The 17,172-nt window shown below is 50.3% G+C and overlaps 1 protein-coding gene and 3 long non-coding RNA genes across 6 annotated transcripts in view; 2 read left to right on the top strand and 2 right to left on the bottom strand.

Annotated features, from left to right (window-relative positions):
- LOC115615726 overlaps window positions 1-1,228 on the top strand; it is a 34,845-nt gene extending 33,617 nt beyond the window's left edge. The window contains exon 3 of the long non-coding RNA XR_003994132.1: window positions 1,158-1,228. This is a non-coding gene — a long non-coding RNA (uncharacterized LOC115615726). The remainder of the gene's footprint in view (window positions 1-1,157) is intronic.
- The window catches only part of LOC115615725, a 23,097-nt gene that overhangs the window by 1,994 nt on the left and 3,931 nt on the right, over window positions 1-17,172 (bottom strand). Inside the window, exon 2 of the long non-coding RNA XR_003994131.1 lies at window positions 5,729-5,734. This is a non-coding gene — a long non-coding RNA (uncharacterized LOC115615725). The remainder of the gene's footprint in view (window positions 1-5,728; window positions 5,735-17,172) is intronic.
- Window positions 2,106-17,172, top strand: part of LOC115615724 — a 37,314-nt gene continuing 22,247 nt past the window's right edge. Inside the window, exons 1-2 of the long non-coding RNA XR_003994130.1 lie at window positions 2,106-2,283; window positions 10,092-10,259. This is a non-coding gene — a long non-coding RNA (uncharacterized LOC115615724). The remainder of the gene's footprint in view (window positions 2,284-10,091; window positions 10,260-17,172) is intronic.
- FGF1 (fibroblast growth factor 1) overlaps window positions 14,668-17,172 on the bottom strand; it is a 21,991-nt gene continuing 19,486 nt past the window's right edge. For 2 of the 3 annotated variants that reach the window (XM_030504220.1, XM_030504221.1), the window contains 2 exons: window positions 16,362-16,465; window positions 14,668-15,542 (listed from right to left, as the gene is read on the bottom strand). In XM_030504220.1, coding sequence (XP_030360080.1) covers window positions 15,348-15,542; window positions 16,362-16,465 — 299 coding nt within the window. In that variant the 3' untranslated portion in view covers window positions 14,668-15,347. The remainder of the gene's footprint in view (window positions 15,543-16,361; window positions 16,466-17,172) is intronic. The other variant, XM_030504222.1, reaches the window with a different exon arrangement.

Here is a 17,172-nt window from a genome sequence, read left to right as displayed (position 1 = left end):
GCTTTTCTGCTCCCCCAGCAGTGAATCTCGACATCCACATATGGGGCTGGTATCCTGGGGTGTTTTGGGTTTTCTTAGGGGTTGACTTGGGAAGCTTGCCCATACAAAATGAATGAATAAAGAAATAATTTACAGCTGTCTGGATAGCTGGGACATCTCCATGCTTTGGCCAGGGTTTGGAGAATTGATGAGGAGGTGGAGCTGTGTCCTCCTTCATCCCTTGTAAAACTCCACATTTAGGACAAGATGCTGGTGGTGACTCTAGGGTGTACCTGCGCTGGTACCTGGCCTCGTGTTCTCTAAGTGGGATGTCTGTATAAGCAGGACGAGGCTCTCCCAGCAAGGATGGCGGGACTGGGCGATGCTGTGGTGTGTTTGCCAAGACAGCCTGGAGGAGAAACCAGCAAGGAATCAAATAGAGGATCAGACTGTTCGGTGAAGGAGGGAAATCTGGAGAATGGAGTGAAGGCAGCCTGGAAAATTGTGGGGTGTTTTGTGGCCTCAGAGGGGGGTGACAAGGCCTGGGGCAGTGCCAGAAGGATGGGAGGAGGCAGAGACTATGGAAAGCAGCTGGGGAAGAAGTCGCCTTTGCAGGAAGCTGAAATGTTGTTATTAGTGCTCAGTTTCCTGGACAAGATTCTTGTCTATTTAAACACTTCTGCTCCACGGAGCCGCAGTTCTCCAGACACAATAACATTTGCCTTTTCTCCCTGGCGTTTTCCTTTCTGTTTGCAGCAGGTGGTTAAAGCTACTGTGCTCTGTGGAGTAAGTTATCCACAGGCTGCTGCACGGGCTTGCTTTGCTGGGGGAACAGGGAGAGGCAAGCCATGGGGACAAGGGTTTGTTCCTTCTGTCCGCTTGCATCTGCTGGTGGAGATGCTGCTCCTCCACAGCAGTATCGGTGCTGCTGGTAGAGAGATTAAGATCTATCAGATTTGAATGTACAGGGCAAAAGCATAAAACTGCATTAAAAAATTTAAGCATCTAGATACAATCCCTTATCACCCATCTTATGAAACCTCCCTCGACCATCCCCAGGTTTCCTCAGTCAATGTACTAATGATGGCAGGTTTTATGCTCCAGCAGCAAGGTGCACAATCTCACTAATGCCTAATAATCTTGGCTAATGGCTATTTTGCATTATTCTTTCCATTCAGGGATGCACAAAGAATGCCAAGGGGCTTGAAGGTGCTGCTGTGTGCGGGTGAAGGATCCAGTTTCTGTGAAAAGTGATGCAGACACATGTGCTAGAGCTGTCTGTTTGGTAAGTGAAGTCCTGTTGTGGCTCTGGCACCTCCACTTGCTCCTCACTATGTGCTGCAGCAGCTCGGGCAGATTGCTTTCCATAGAAATTTTATGTGATAGCAGTTAAAAATGCTTTTTCTTTCTGTGTTGAAATGTGAAAATCTTCCCCAAAATTATAACTGACAGCATCAGCATGAAATTGTCGTTGTAGAATCCTGATTTTTTTCCTATATTCAGGTAACTTGAGTTTAACATCACATGTATTCCTGTAATGATAGAAATGGGACTTCTACTCCGTAGAAAGATGGGAGATATCTCACTCTGCTCACTTCCTGATTATAATTGTTGTTCCAAGCCCTGTAAGACTTTGAACAGCCTTCCTGAATGCATGACAAATATAAATATATATTTATACCTAAGTGACTACAAAAGTGCCAGTGTACTTCAAGCAGTCTAACTGTGCTGCAGTTGGACTCGTGGCTGTCACAAAGGACAGACAGGATGCACAGCTGCTAAAGCACTAAAAGCACGTAGCGTACATCTCAGTGTAGGCAGTGGGAAGGGTTTCTGTGCTGGGATTCTGGAAAACTGAATAATTCACTCATGGGGAATGAATAAATAAAGCCAACCTACAATTGTGCCAGTTAGATATATTTTTGTAAATCATACAGCACCCTCGTTTTGAAAGATAACAGCAGCCATTCTTGAAATGATAAATGCTTGGGGATGAGCTGTCAATGGGCATGAATTTGGTTTGGTGATTTCTTTTGGGGGAGGTAAAGCCACATGTGTATGTCAGCCCCAAAAAGCGTGATTAATACTTGTGTTTCGTAGCAGTTTGCACTGTTCTGTGCTCTGTTTCTGCAGTGAGCTTGATCCAGCATCCTCAGCGCTGCCGCCAGTCCCACAAAGCACAGAGTGTGGTGGTGCTGGTGGTCCTGGTCCAGCAAAGATGGACCTCCTCTCCCCTGTGATGAAGAGCTAATCACTCTGCCTCCCTGCTCCTGCAGCAACAGCAGCGGGATGCTTTGCCAGCAGGTAGAGAAGGAGAAAATTTTGCCTACAGTAGTGTGCTTTGAGTGTGTGAGTGCCAAGGTCAATAGGGGAAGGCAATATCTGTTCCTGGACCTGATGAGTGAGCTGGTGAAAGGGAGGAGGTTTCGGAAGCCAGGCTTTCAGCAGGTCCCTGCTTTCCATCTGGCTGGGAGCACAGAAGCACTCAGCCTCCTGGCCAAGGAACGCTGCCCCCGGGCCCTTATCTCTCGGGAAAGTGCAGTGGTTGGATGTTTTTCTGTGCAGCTTTGTAGTTTTTCTAACACTTGTCAGGCAGGGCTCTGGCACGCTCTGGTTTTCTTCCCGCTGCTGCGGAGCTCGTGTGCTTGGAGCGATGTGAATGTGCAGATGCCTTGGTGAGCAGTGAGCTGGGCTTCTGTCCCCTTGCCCTGGGGAGCTGACAGGCTGCTGGTCCTGGGGCAAGGACAGGCATCCAGGGGCCTCTGCCAGCCTTGCTTAGCTGTGGGTAAAAAGAAGTGATGGGCTCAGTATAGCTGAAAACATGTCCAGTCCAGCTGAGTGCAAGCGTGTGGTTCTGAGGGAGAGCTGGGTAAGAGGTACCCCAGCTCTAACATCCCATCCATGAAGGGATGTTAGAGAACTTGTGATGTGCAAATACGGATGCACAATCTGGATGCACGATCCGGAGCAGAGATGGGGAAGGTCCTTGGCAGTTTGCTCTTGAAGATGCTTTTCACCTGGAAGTGTGGTTTTTACTTGTGTGAGATCATTTCAGGTACCTCAAAAGTGTAATTTTCCTTGCCCATGTATTGCTAATTGTTCTCGGTGGTACAAATGAGCACTAGAAGCAGCGGTGTCTGGAGGCAGGAATCTGGGGAGCTGTGTGTAAGCTGGCATAATTATATCCTTCGCTATGTGTAAGGGTAGCCGAAGTCAGCAGGGACTTGAGTGTAGGTGAATGCATTCACGAACGTGCAGATCCACAGTGTTAAATAATTGTGCCTCACTAGGTTGTCCCTGAAAGGTTTTACTGTTCAGAAATAAGAAATCAAAGTAACGGGTATTTTCTTACTTATCCTTAATGCAGGCATCAGTAGGGATTTCATTTTGCTTTGCATCAGGCTTTGTACAGATGTTTCTGCAAAATGTAAAAGCCTTTTCAAAAGAAGCCTTAAACATCTGCAGAATCTGGTAACAAATGAAAGCTTCCCCATGCTCTTCTCCTTCCTTTTACCCTCCCTGTGCAATTCTGGATGGGAGCATTCTAGGGGGAGGGATTCTGCGCAAAGGTAGGGCTGTGATCCGCCTTTCCACAGCTCCAGCCTCCTGCATCCTGCCGGGAATCCCCAGCAGTCTGCTTTCCCTGTTGTGCCTACAGCAGAGAGCACAGCTGAAGGAGCTCATTCATCTTGTACCCCCTTCCTAAATAAGCCTCCAGCATACCGAGTCTTAAGAAAGACTTGAATATTTCACTCTAAACCATGCCTCAGCTTCCATGTAAATAGGGGAGTGCTAATGACACCCCGCTGTCTCCTGTGAAGTGCTCAGGGAAACTGGGATAACAGCATCTGGAAGTGTACAGCATCATTGCTTGGCAGCTGCTGCTGTCCTCCTGTGCTGCCTGTGCCATGTCGGCCGCTCCTTGCTGTGGAGGCTACAAATAACCCCCAGAGCCTCTCCAAGTGGAAACAAGAAATGCTCTGCTAGAGACAATAGCTCCTCGTGCCTCCTCTTCTGCTTTTGTGATACTCACGTGTGAGCCGAGGGCTGTGATCTGGCAGGAATTCTGTCTGCAGGGCTGCACAATGGCTATGGAAATGCTCAGGAAGCATTGCATAAACCCCATGTTTCTGTTGTACAAACAGCGCCAGCAGAAGCTCTGGGATTCCCGGCACTCTGGCCTCTCACAGCATTTGCTGCAGCCTCTGCTTTGCCTTTTCATTTGGCAATTTGTCTGCTGTGCCCCTCTGCAGCTCTCTTGCCATGCAAAGTGACAGCCAAGTATACCTTTGTGGGGAAGGACAGAGCTTGTGGGGTTGGTGCTGGGGAGAGACAGCCCCAGCACACCAGTTCATGGTGTTCCTCCTTGCTTTTACCCTAAGCCGTTTGTGTGGTGGACAGGCTCCATGCACGTTAGGGAGACAAATGAGACATCCTGTTTCTTTAGTTAAGTTTTCTTTTTCCCTTTTTCCTTTTTCTCTTTCAAATTTAGGATGTATCTCAATGTTCTTCTGGCTGCCCAGATCGATAGTAGAAACCCTCATTTCCCTTCCTCTTTTGCTGAAGATGCAGATCCCTGATTTGGGGGCAAATAACCAACAAGAGAGAATGACTTGGCTTTCTTTTCTTTTATTTGATTCTTGTTATTTGTAATGGTAAGTGGAGCAAGGCCAGTATCCAGCTGGACAATCCTCCCCTTCCTCGAGCCTCAGAGAGGTTTAGATCAACAGCTCACTGAGTGCTGTTTCAAACATGGGCCAGGTCAAAACCGTAGCTCTGTATCTCCCTGTGGTAGTTTTGGCTTCTTTTAATGTCTTTGCTCTGTGCAAGGGATGAAAAGTGGTTACTGCTCGGTGCAGAGACAGAAAGGAACTGGACTAATGCTCATAAACATGGCGTTTTTCCTAGTGTGATCCACATCTTCCTTCAGTCTGCTGACTGAATACTATGCCGTTCATTGGAATAAAACGAGGCTATAGAATTACACTTTTCTATTTTCTTTTTTTTTCCTTTTTTCACCTTTTTTTCCTGCTAGAAAGGACATGCTTTTACCTCTCCCCACTTTTCCTTTCCTGAGGATACTGAACTAGCTCATGCCATGGTAGTGGGAGCCCAAGGAACAAGGGACTTTGTGCTTCAGGCCATCTCTGCCCCTCACCGCTCTGGGGAGCCGGTGGCCATGGGGACAGCAGTGGCTCCCGGGTGACTGAGGAGTGCATGTTAGCCCTGGGGACATGCTGGACTGCTCAAGCACATCATCTTAAAATAGGCTTCATATGTGATGCAGAGGAACCCAAGCAAAACACCGAGCCCAGCCAAACCCAGATTTGTGCTTGTGGTTACTGAAGCTCGTGAGATCAATTCTGTGTTTACTGAAAGCTGATTTCAAAGAGATGTTTTTTTCCTTTTAATTCTCATTCCCGATCCGTGGGCTTGGGGATGGTCACGATGGTGACGGTGGCTCCACTCCAGCATCCTGCTGTCACCTCCTGGTATCACCCGGTGGCCCAGAGATGGGCAGGGTGGCAGGAGCGGGCAGTGGGGCTGGCAGCGTCCTCGGCAGTGTGCCCTGGCACCAGGGTAGCTGTGGTCACTGCACAGGCTGTGCTCCCCCAGGAGGTGGAACGATGGCAGCAAAACCACAGGATGGTCCTTCTGGAAAAGTAACGGTGCTTTGGAGGCACAGACCTTCCATGAGGTCACCAGCAAAGGAGCTTCTCATGTGAAACAACCAGTGCTTAGCTTGGACCCAGGACTAATTTTGGGGGGGGAAACAGAGCTCACTGAACTTAACTTGGGCATCAGGACCTCTGCGCTGCACAAGTGTTTCTGTGCTGGTGGTTTGTCCTTATTTCGCTCTGTGACAGGGAGAGGAAAATATCCCTAGTTTACAAAATTGGAGTGTCCTGAACCTGTGTGGTGGGTCATGGATGGGCTTTCCTCCAAAGCCCTGGACTAGGATGTTAAATGCTGCCTCATGCTTCCTCCGACATGCCCTACAAAGACACTGCAAAACACAGGCAAAACCAGCTGGTGAGTAGAAAAATGCCTCTTCAGGACTGGGTGTGTAAATGCTCTGTCCCAGAGTGCACAGAATTAAGGTCCTGGTGAGTGGAATTAAGGGGATGGTGAGTGTGGTTACATCCTGCAGAACAGGACGTGCAGTCACTGCTTCGTTGGCACAGCCCAGCAGTCACCCAGGGCACCCTGAGCAATTCTCTTACGTCGAAAGGCAGACCTGAGCAGAGCTGTTTTTCTAACTTCTGAAAAGCCTGACGATGGCAAGTGTGAAAAGCACCAGTTCAGTTAGAAAAATCAGGGAAAGAAAGGGAAAAAAAGCCAAGAAACAACCAAAAAAACCCCAAAGCCCACAAAGCCTCTGCAGAGCTGGCAGAAGCAGGAGCATGGTAATAGCAGCAATGGCTGAGTCAATCTCCTGTGTCATCCCACATAAGTCGGGTTTAACTCAGCGGGACAAGGAAACCTAGAAAGTCACACGCTGCCATATTTCGGGAAAAACCATATAGAAAATAAACACACAGGCTAAATAAAGCTCAGGCAGGAAGCGATGGCTTCCCGGGACAGAAAGCAGCGGCGATGCTGGTTGCAGCTCCCTGGGGCCAGCAGTGCTGGGGCAGGGAAGCTCCCACCTATGTTATTTTTGAGGAATCCTGGCAGCGAGCTGTGTGGCCCCCGATTCAGCAGGGAACTGCCTGCAGCCCTCGTTTTAGCTGGCCCGATCCCTGCGGGGCTGGAGCCAGCAGCTTTGTTGCTGGCCAGAACCCATCGTCCCTTTCAGCAGTGATGTGGTGAGCACGCGCCGATGCCAAGCCCAGATGGAGTTGTTCCCCATGCAGATTCCTTCCTCTGGGTCCTTCTCTTTCTTCTTTTCTTTTTCCTTTTGACACTTGCTTATTTGCAGACTTGTCAGAGTTAAAGGGTTGTGTCCCAGTGGCAGTATGTGTTGGCCCCACAGATAAATGCCAGCTTTGCCTGGGGCTGCTGGTTGCGTGAAAACGGCACCAGCGAGACAGCAAGAGTTTCTAAACAGGCTTAATTAAATCTGAGCAACACTCTTGTGCGGGCTGCTGGATCCCTCCTGCCCCTGAAAAGTGCTGCAGGAGAGCTGGGTTTTCTTGTTGTCAAGCTGAAGCCGGGCTGCTCTGGGTACCTGCACCCCGGGTGGGATGAGAACCATGTGGGGATGGTGCCAGGGGGAGGACCTGCGAGACAGAGGGAGCCCGCTGGCAGTCTGGGGAAAGAAAATGGAATTTGAGCTTGTGAATGGAAATGGCTTTGGGTGAAAACCCTGAAGAGGACGGGGTGGAGGGTGCCACTGCTGTCACATCATTTGTCCGTGCAGGACATCGTGACTGCTGACAAAGTTATTGTGTGCTGCCTAATTGCTTTTGGATGATGTTCAGGCACCAAAGCGGGGCAGAAGCAACTCTCCAGGCTTGTTTTTAACTCCTTTGTGGGGTATAATTTCTGGGTTGGCTGCAGGAGGAGGTGAGCTGGGGGAAGTGGACAGCACCAGACACCAGACCCCTGGGCAGCGGGGAGGTGAGCCAGGAGGTGCAACCAGAAACAGTATTTTCGTAAAGAGAAGTGAGGGTTAAAACCTACAGTTTAATGTTGAGGGAAGAGAAGGCTTTGAAGGATTAGGAGTTATGGGATGGAGTAGCCCCTAACTGGGGGAGCCGGATGATCCATGAAGTTGTGGTGTGCGTGTGGGTATCCATAGCATATGTACAATATTAATGTGTGTAAGAAGCTTTAAGAAGAAAGTACGTTATAGAAACCGAGCCCCAAAGCCTACAGGACTAATTGCCTGGGCAGGCTGGAGGAGTGGATGGTGTTTAAGAGCTGTGGGGACCTTTCTCTGCTCTTTGGTGGAGACAGTGTTAATCGGCTGGGCTTAGTGGCATGCAGTGGATGCTGGGGAGGAACAGGAGGGCTGTTAAGCACGAGGAAATCGCTGCTGTCTAGATGGGCTTAACACAGTATAAACTGCATGGAACACACAAAGTTAAAGCCTGAAGTGGTGACCAAGCTGGATTTACTCAGCCCAGCAACGTGGACGTGAGTGGAGGGTGATGTTTTCCTGCGTGGTATTGCTTGGAGCTGATGCTGAAGCACTGTGTCTGTGCACTGGCCGTTTCCTTTGGAGACAGAAAGGCATCTGCAACGTTTCAGAGCCTGTGAGGAGGCTGTGTTGCTTTTCTCTTCCTGCTACTTTGTCACCATCCTTTTTTGCATAACAAGATTTCAGAATGGAAGGAAACCATCTAGAAAGAAGCCTGGGAACAGAGATGACCCGAACCCGAGCGAGCAGGCTTCCTGCCGGCTTCCTTCAGGGTCCAGCTCTGCCCATCGCGCCGCTCTGCTCGCCTGGGCAATGCATCTCTCCTTCCATCCCTCCCTCTTCATCTGAGCACTGTTACGGCTGACATCTCCCCATCTTTGGGGAATATTTCTCAGTTACTTAACTGGGAGGCAGAACTGCAGCCTGTTTGCTCCCCACTTGACAGCTCCCAGCCTTGTTCAGCTGAGGCTCATGAACCATCCCTGTTAATGCATTTCTAGCTGTGCCATTTATTTGTGTGTTCTCTGCAAAAAAGCACCCTGCAAAAGCTCCTGTCCATAAATTCCTCTTCTTACTCTTGCTGGATTATGCCTGGCATATGGAAGAACCTGGATGAGGAAGCCTGAGTTGCCTCTACCCATCTTCCCTTTGTTCAGTGTTGATATGGTCAGATGTAATAAGGGCACAGTTGGATGCTCCTCTCAAACTCTTGCTTAGAAAGCTTGTTTCGCTAGAAAAAGATATGATATTGTTTTTTTCTATTGGGGAAGTTCGGGAAAAGCTGTGAGGATTCTGAGGAAAATTGGTAAAATGGTGTTTTAATTTATAATCCATTACTGCAGAGTCTTGTTTTGGAATTACACCTTTGGCTACCCTGCATCTCGCCAAAGATGCTGCTATAGTGCCCCACAGCCTTCCTGTTGGTTTTCATTTAGTTTAGAAAAGTAATTAAAAGAGGGTAAAAAAGCAGCAGCAGAGTTACTGACTTGCTTTACAAAAGCAAAGGGCTTAGGCCAAACATACTGCTATGAAAATAAACAGAACTGCTTTTTTTCTGTTGCAAGTTCTTCCTGTATATTGAATTTCTGTGCTTGGTGACAAGGATGGATCTGCCTGAGTGAGCAGCGATTGGATTCAGATGGCTTTGCCTTGCGATTGGTTTTGCTTTGGAAAGCTGGAACTGTCCTTGGAGAGGAGGGTTTGGACCTGAGCTCGAGGCCTTATTCTCTGAAGAGCAAAGCCCTTGCAGCATCATTTATCGGAGCTGTTGGCTTTCCATGGCTGTGCCTGGAAATTATTTGCCTCCTTTATTTACCCTGTGCTTGAGGCATGTTTTCAATACATGCGGCAAGCTGGCAACTGCAGTTGTCACTTGAAAGGCTTGACCTGTGCTCGCCAGCGCCTGCTGTGGGTCTGAGCCCGGGCTCTTGCCCAACAGGTACATTTTTCTCCAGATTACATCCCTAAGCTCTCCAGAGAAATGCTTCCAGGCACGGCGCTGGCCGGGATAGCCGAGCTACCCCCGTAACCCCAGCAGCAGGACTGGTGGTGGCACCATGGGGATGATGATGCTCATCCCCTGCCTGTGCCATCGCCCTCTCTCTGGATGTTCCCTTTCTCTTCCATTTCCCACTTACACTTAGCGTCGGTACAGGCATGGCAAAGCCCATGGTAAATGCCACGTACGGAGCACAAGCTGTAAACTGAGACTAATTTGGCACTGAGTTCAGTCGTAAAGGATAAATGTGCTTTATGGCCACATTCAGGATGTAGCTGTAATGGCTAAATAAAACCATACCCCAAGTGATGGAAACTGTCAGCTACAGCCCCGGGGAATCGGGTGTTTGTGCAAACCAATGGTGACTATTGCAGAGCAGAAAAAGGGAAGAGGACTGAAAGCCTGGAGTGCAGAGAGAAGGGGAGGAGCAAGAGGGTGTGCGGGAGGGGAATGTTCATGGTGGGTTGAAATCAGCATCGAGGAGTCTCTACGTTTCTCAATAACTGTGTCATTTCCTTTGTGCTGCAGGTGACTGCTCAGGTGTGTGGCAGAAGAGAGGAACAGACGAGCTCTGTGGCTGCTCTGGGTCCAGCAGAGCCAGGCCAGGATGGAGGATCAGGCCATGCTGGTTCCTCGAGGCTGGAGCCCAAGTGCTCTGAAAACACCAGAGCCCTGAGCAATGAGTGTGTGTGGCAGGTAGGACATGGGGGCTTGTCCCTTCTGCCACCTTGCTCCTTTTTCACTGGTGTCACCTCAAGAGGTATTTAGCTTCTTTTTCCTTTTTGCAGTGGGGAAACTGAGGCATGTGGTGCTTCCTGAGACTGAGTGTTGGGCATGGCAGCAGATCTGGCACCTGAGCCAGACTGCCTGCTTCTCCTGGTGTGCTGGCATTGGGCTCCTACAGCGCGCTGGGTCCAGGGCAGGGGAAGCGAGGAAGGAACCTGCTGCCAGCAGCCGTGGTGGACCCAGGATGTTCTTCCAGGGAGGGGGAGTGGAGATGCTCTGTGTCTTGGGTGATAAATGCACCATGGACCAGCTCCGGAAATGGGGCAGGGGAGGATGTGAGCGACAGAGGATTCATATCCTGGAAAGGCTGCGGTGTAATGGCTGGGGAATTCAGCATGATAAATGCATTTGTCTGTACCGTAGCAGACAATCTGCTTAATGTGGGAAGCAGAGTTTCCTGCAGCACTGAATTAGTGGGGAAGGGAAAACCCTGAGAGCCAGGAACTGCCAGGGAGAATTAAGCAGGTAAACCCATTACCAGGGACCACCTCTTTGTGTGGGGATTACACTGAGGTTTAAGCTGCAGCTTTCTGATACTCAGTGTCTCGGGGGGTGAGGGCTGTAGCAGGGGCCTCTCCCTCCCCTTGAGGGGCTTGACCCAAGGGCTGGGATTAGCAGTCGCCACAAGCCACCCTCACTAGCTGGAACAAATTGCTGCACGTGCTTAGGAACAGCCTGACCTGCACGAACCATGGTGATGCCTCGAGGTGGAGGCTTGCCAAATCCCCCCATTCTCCTAATACTGACCTTTACCATTGAAATCATTCCTCTTTAATGAACTGATTTACACTGTCTCAGTACCCTGACCAGGGGTTTGCCCCAACTCCCTCCATAGCTGCAGAAACTGGTTCTAAAAACAGAGTCACAGCACATATGGGAATAGATGTGGTGTCCCAAGAGCTTATTTCAGTTGAAATAATGCACAGCATTGAAAGGGTTTGGCACCACCGGTGGTACCTGCATTAAAGGAAGGCTGAGGACAGTGGGAAGGGAGGTCTGTGGTGCAGTGGGGGTGCTGGGGATGGGGTGCAGTGCCATGGGATGAGCACTGCCATAAGCCAGGCTCGGGCTGTGGCTCTTGGGGCTCCCTTGGTCCTTGCTGGAGCCTTGGAGGGGAACGATGCTCCATGGAATCGTGGTACCCCGCAGCCCTGGCCTGGCCACCCACCTCTACGCCATCCCATGGCCCTGAGGCGTGTGTGTCCTCTGTCAGCCTTTCCAAAATGCCAACCACAGGAAAACAGCAGAAACCCAACTTTCCTTTTGCTTGGATTCCCATCAGTTCCCAGAGCTTAATAATAGATTATTTCAGGCTTCCTTGCTTCAGTTGTTTTGGCTTTTCGGGCTGGGGCTGAGCAATGTCTCATGGGCGAAGCAGCCCTCTGGGTTAGAAGAAGAGGAAGGAGAAGCCGCTTTGTGGGATGAGTGTTCTTGCTCACCCCGTGTAACCCCTCTCCAACCTTTCTGCCCCCTACCGGGGTCCCCCCCAGCCCTGACCCTATGCGGGGCGCAGAGGGGCTTCCCGGTGTGGGAGCAGCCCCGGCACCCCGGGGGGAGCAAGGCAGGGCGGCAGCGGGGGACCGCCACTGCCCGGGCCCCACCAAGCTCCATCTCGCTCCATTTGTCAGCCAGATGCTGGTCCAGATGTTGCCGCTCCGGTGCGTTGCGGCGGCGCCTCCGCATCGCCATCTCCTGGACATCCGCGGCGTGGGGACGGGACCTCGGCGGGGTTTGCACCGGGAAAGCGCAATTCCCGAGGGCCCGCTCCCAGCACTCCTGGGTGCTGTGCCTTGGGATTTTCTTTACCTTTTCGTGCTTGCTCCCCTTGCCCCAGGAGCTCGTCCCTGCCCGCTAGTGTGGATCCTGCTCCAAAACGAAAGGTGGAACAGAAGCAGCACTGCTGCTCGCATTCACAGAACTATGGAATGGTTAAGGTTGGAAGGGACCTTAAAGCTCATCCAGTTCCAACCCCTGCCACGGGCAGGGACACCTTCCACTAGAGCAGGTTGCTCCAAGCCCCTGTGTCCAACCTGGCTAAACCTGGCACTGCAGCCCAGCCCTACCCAGCTTTTACCTTTCTTGGGCATTTTCATGTCATACATGAGGAACATATGGGAGCCATTAGACCCAGATTTACATTCTTCCCTAACGGATGGCAGCATGTCAGAGAGTTGTTTATTTAATGTAAAGTGTGATATTTTTAACAAATAGCTTCAGCTCTCCCAGTGCAATAGTTTGTGTGACTTTTCATGCCCTTCTTCCTGATGCAGGATAAACAGCTAACAGGAACTGGCAGTCAGGCTTTAAATCTCTGCAGAGGACTCTGGAGCCAAACAGGAGGAGGGAGCAGACAGGACTCAGCCCTCTGCACCCCGGTGCTCTGCCTGGCTGGTGGCATGTTGTCAAGGTTGCAGTCTCTTATGATCTCTGCAGATCTTTAGATGTAGCTGGGAAACTCCTGCACCACGCAGCATGGCTGGGATCCATAGGCCTTTATTGCCCTTCCCATGTCTGAGCCCTTTTGGATTGGGAAGTCATGGAAAAAAAGGAGCTGATCAGGGCTGCCTTCTACCCAAGAGGTTTGACAGGCGTGGAGGTAAAAATACAGCTTTGGAAGTTGTTTGTGCATTGGGAGAAGGGGTTGTGGGATCACATGGGACCTTCCCTGCAACGCTGCCTCCTTCCACTTCTTTATGATGTGGAAGCTTGCCAGATGCACCAGGAGACAGCGCTAGGTGGTAGCTGGAAAAAGCTGAAATCTAGCCCCCTTGGCTGCTGCTGGCTTGGAATGCTGTAAATGTAGCCCAGCATCTGAACACTGCTGTCCTTCCCCTGCCTGCCTAGCTCACCCTCTGGGCAGCAGCTCTTGCTTTTCCTTCCCTCCGGCCCACTCCAGAACCCCTCTCGCAGCACACTTGTGCTCACTATGCTTAGTGGGAAAGATCTTCAAGTGCAATGATTTCACTGAATCTCTGAAGTCTTTTTTCCCCCCATCACCTCTCACCCTAAGGACAGAATACTCCAAAGCGAGCGTGGTTTCCCTGGCTAATGTCATCCTTGCGTGTCCATCTGTCTGGAGTAATTACTGTGGCTTCCTTAAGGATTATTTTTCAGACAAAGTGTTGACATTTTCGCCCAGTTGGGCATCGAGTGTGTACCTGTGGTGGTAACTTCTGAGCAGCAGCAGTCTAATGAGAGGAATGCCCTGTGGTTAATGAGGTGTTGGAAGGCAGCACGGCTAAATCTGGCATTGCGCTTTCCAACTTTCCTGTTTAATTAGAAACCTGGCTCTCTCCTGGTCATGCATTTATTCACTTTCTGACTTGAGTGACAGCCCAGCCTTTCACAGGGAAAGTGGCCACAGTGTGTAAGTAAGGTGTTGATGCTGCTGGCTACCCACATTGCTCTGTCTTGCCCAGCTCCGTTTGCTGTTGAAACACTGTCTGTAGCCTTTCCCAAGTGCCAGAGACACCGGCAGTGGCTGGGTTCTTCTCTTGACCTTTCTCCTCCTGCAGCTCGTTGATCTAAATCCAGGGGTTTAGCAGATATTCAGTCCTTATGGGACACTGCCTGGTTTAAATGTCAAACTTCCCAACTCTTACCCGCCACAATTAAGCAATTACAAGTTGGTGTAAGCGCAGAAGGTAGAGATGGAGGGGTCCAGTCTGTTGAGGGAACCGTGTCCCTGCAGGTGTAGGATGTGGGCACACAGGAAAATGATAATAATACCCCCATGGGGTGGCTCTTGTCGGATGAAGGGTTGCAGGGGCTGTGCATCAATTCCTTGCCCACTGCTGGCCTAGAACACCTTGCCTGAGGACTGAGAGTGAGTTTCACCTCACTGTTCAGGTGATTAAAAGTGCGTTTGTGGTGGCAGCAGAGCTGATGAATCGTTACTTGTTTGCCTTTATAGTGGCACTTGTTATGAGTTATATTACATGTGCTTAGATGCTTAGATTGCCTAGAGAAGCTGTGGCTGCCCCATCCCTGGCAGTGTTCAAGGCCAGGTTGGACACAGGGGCTTGGAGCAACCTGCTCTAGTGGAAGGTGTCCCTGCCCGTGGCAGGGGGTTGGAACTGGATGAACTTTAAGGTCCCTTCAACCCAAACCAGTCTGGGATTCAATAATGATTCTATGAAACCAGGATGAGATAAGGAAGCCCCCTGGGAATGGGATGTGATGCGCTGTCACCATCATGCAGCCAGTTCCTGCTGCACCATCACACCCTCAGCATCAGACCTTAGTCACCCCCACTGCACCCCATCCTCACTGGGACAACCTCAGGGGGCTTTGGTGCCTAGAATTACTTACAAACAGATTGTAGAAGAGACATATTTACTCAATAAATAAATACAAATAACATATGGCAGGTACTAGCATGAAATATAGCAATATGCACATTGAAAGGGAGGATAAGATGTCCAGGGCTTGGAGCTTTTGGCTGATGCTAGTTTAGCTTAATACACCAAGGATATAATTTAAACAGGCTGGCACTCGATAACATGACTGATGCTGCAATGTCAAATTGCTTGAAGGGCATATTAGAAGCTACATACTTAGATGGATAAATACGTTAGTACAGAATATCCAGGGGGTTTTGCCTTAGGATGGCAGGGGACAGTAAAAGCGTGCGTTCCTCTGGTAACTGGGGTTTCCTTGGGGTGCCCTTGGCCACGTTTCGGGGTGCCTGCCCGCGGTGGGTCTGTGTGTGTCCCCGGGACCTGCAGCCTGGTCACAGCATGTACCGGCAGAGGGAAGGGGTGGTGGGTGCCGGTGGACCTTGGGAGGATGTCGGGGCTTTTCCCCTCATCTCTGCAAAGCTTCGTGCGGAGCAGAGGAGCTCTGCTTTGTCTGTTTTGGTAAAGCCTTTACCTAAAGCTTGGAGCTCTAATGTTTGGCTCTGTCATACTAGACAAAAAGAGAGAGAGTGAGGGAAAAGGAGGAGGTGACAGTTGGATTTTGGGGTTCAGGGTCATCTCTGAGCCTCTGGGGTGGTGCTTAGTCGGCCGAGACGGGCAGCGGGAGGAAGAGGATCGCCTTCTGGCCATAGTGAGTTCGCGGCCCCAGCTTGCTGTTCCCGTTCTTCTTCAGACCTACGAACCAGTTCTTATCTGCATGCTTTTTGGAGACGTATGTGTTGTAATGGTTTTCTTCAATCCTTTCAAGGAACAGGCACTCCTCACCCAGTAACTGCTGAAAGAGAGCCCCAGGGAACCACAGTGAGATGGGGTGATGCTGTGGGGAGGAGGATGCACATTCCTAGCGCAGCAATCCCAGCTCGGGAGCTCTCTTGCTGGGATGTGTCCAGACCCACTTCTGAGATCCCCGTGCCCCAGTAAAGTCCATATTCAAAGCCTTAATTTAGTCCCCTGGGCTACTCCTGCAGTAATCTATCCATGATCTGGGCATTTTATTGGGCAATACCTGAGCCCAGCCCCACTCCATAAGCTGGTCCTGGCACTGGCTCCTGCTCTGGCACTAAGCTGAGCGGTGGCAGCTGCAGGTTCAGAGCATGAGCACAGGGAACAAAACAGCTCTTTGGGGAGGCTGAGCAGCAGCCTGCAACCAGAATTGTGTGTCACACACTTTGCTCTAAATGGGGCTATTCTTAAAGACCCAGATTATTTCTGGTCACTCTGTGCCACACAGCTCCTGGGCACAGGGGGGTAAGCTCCTGCCTTGCACCATCCCACTTACACTGGGATGTTGTGGCGGCTGCTGCTGCCTCCAGCACAAGGTTTGGTGCAACCAGGATGCAGAGGAAAAATGTGGGGAGGTCTTTGCTCAGTGGCTGTGGGCCATTGCCTGGGGCTGCCTGGGTGGTAAATGGTGTTATTTGGTTATTTGTTTCTTTCCCCCCAAAAATAAAGCCAGATGAAGAGTGGCCATCTAGCTGCCAAAATAACAAACAGAGGCTAACTGTTGCTTGTGGTTTGCATTACTCAGAGCCTCGAGATTTCTGCAAACCTCAAACCCTCTCCATGTCTGGTCCCACCTAAACCTCCTACTTACCGAGCCATAGAGCAGCCCATTGGTGTCCATCGCCAGGTACTGCCCAGACTGGGTGCTCTTTATGTACACCTCTCCCACACTTTCCGCGCTCAGCTGGAGCTGAACTGAAAGTAAAAATAAAACAACAGAAGTAAAAGGAAAATAGGAAAAGGGAAAAAAAAACCCCAACAAAATGTTGTCAGAGATAACGTCCAAGCTGCTAGGAAAGCGAGCAGGGTATTTTTGTTCTGAAGCCTGGCTTATAAAGAGTTTATAGGAAACAGCACAGCGTGTAATAGAAGTGTGTGCTTGTACCCTCTCCTTCAAAGAAACCCCATAGCCATGCTTTAGGAACCAAAGACCAATTTTTTCCTTATTTTACATCAAAGGAAGGGCAGCCTTTTGGTTAGGGCTCTGGAATGGGACACAGGAGATTGGGGTTTTAATTCTGGCTCTAATTTACCAATTTCTCATGTGGTTTTGACAAGACACTTTAGAAGTGACATACACAGAAGTATTTTGAGAGCTAAACCAGGGACGGGCAGACTTCAGATGCCTGAAAACCCCTGACCCAAAGCATCCCATCCAGCAGCGTACTGTGCATGGCTTTGTCCGGCATGTCACGGACGGATAGTGGAGAAAGGGCTGGTCTTCATCCTGAAAAAACACCTCTCACAGGAAGCCATGAGCCACAGCTTAGATTGTCCCAGTTTGTGGCACTAACATGACTTTGATACTGAACTGAGAGCGGAGCCTGCACAGGCTGGGCTGGGTGATGCTGCATCAGTTCATGCAGCCCACTGGGTACCAGCTTTCCATCCCTGGCACTGAT

Source organism: Strigops habroptila, chromosome 12, assembly GCF_004027225.2.
Source record: "Strigops habroptila isolate Jane chromosome 12, bStrHab1.2.pri, whole genome shotgun sequence".
Lineage (NCBI taxonomy): Eukaryota > Metazoa > Chordata > Aves > Psittaciformes > Psittacidae > Strigops > Strigops habroptila.
The sequence above is the reverse complement of the archived record's forward strand: the minus strand, read 5'-3'. Positions and strand labels throughout refer to the sequence as shown.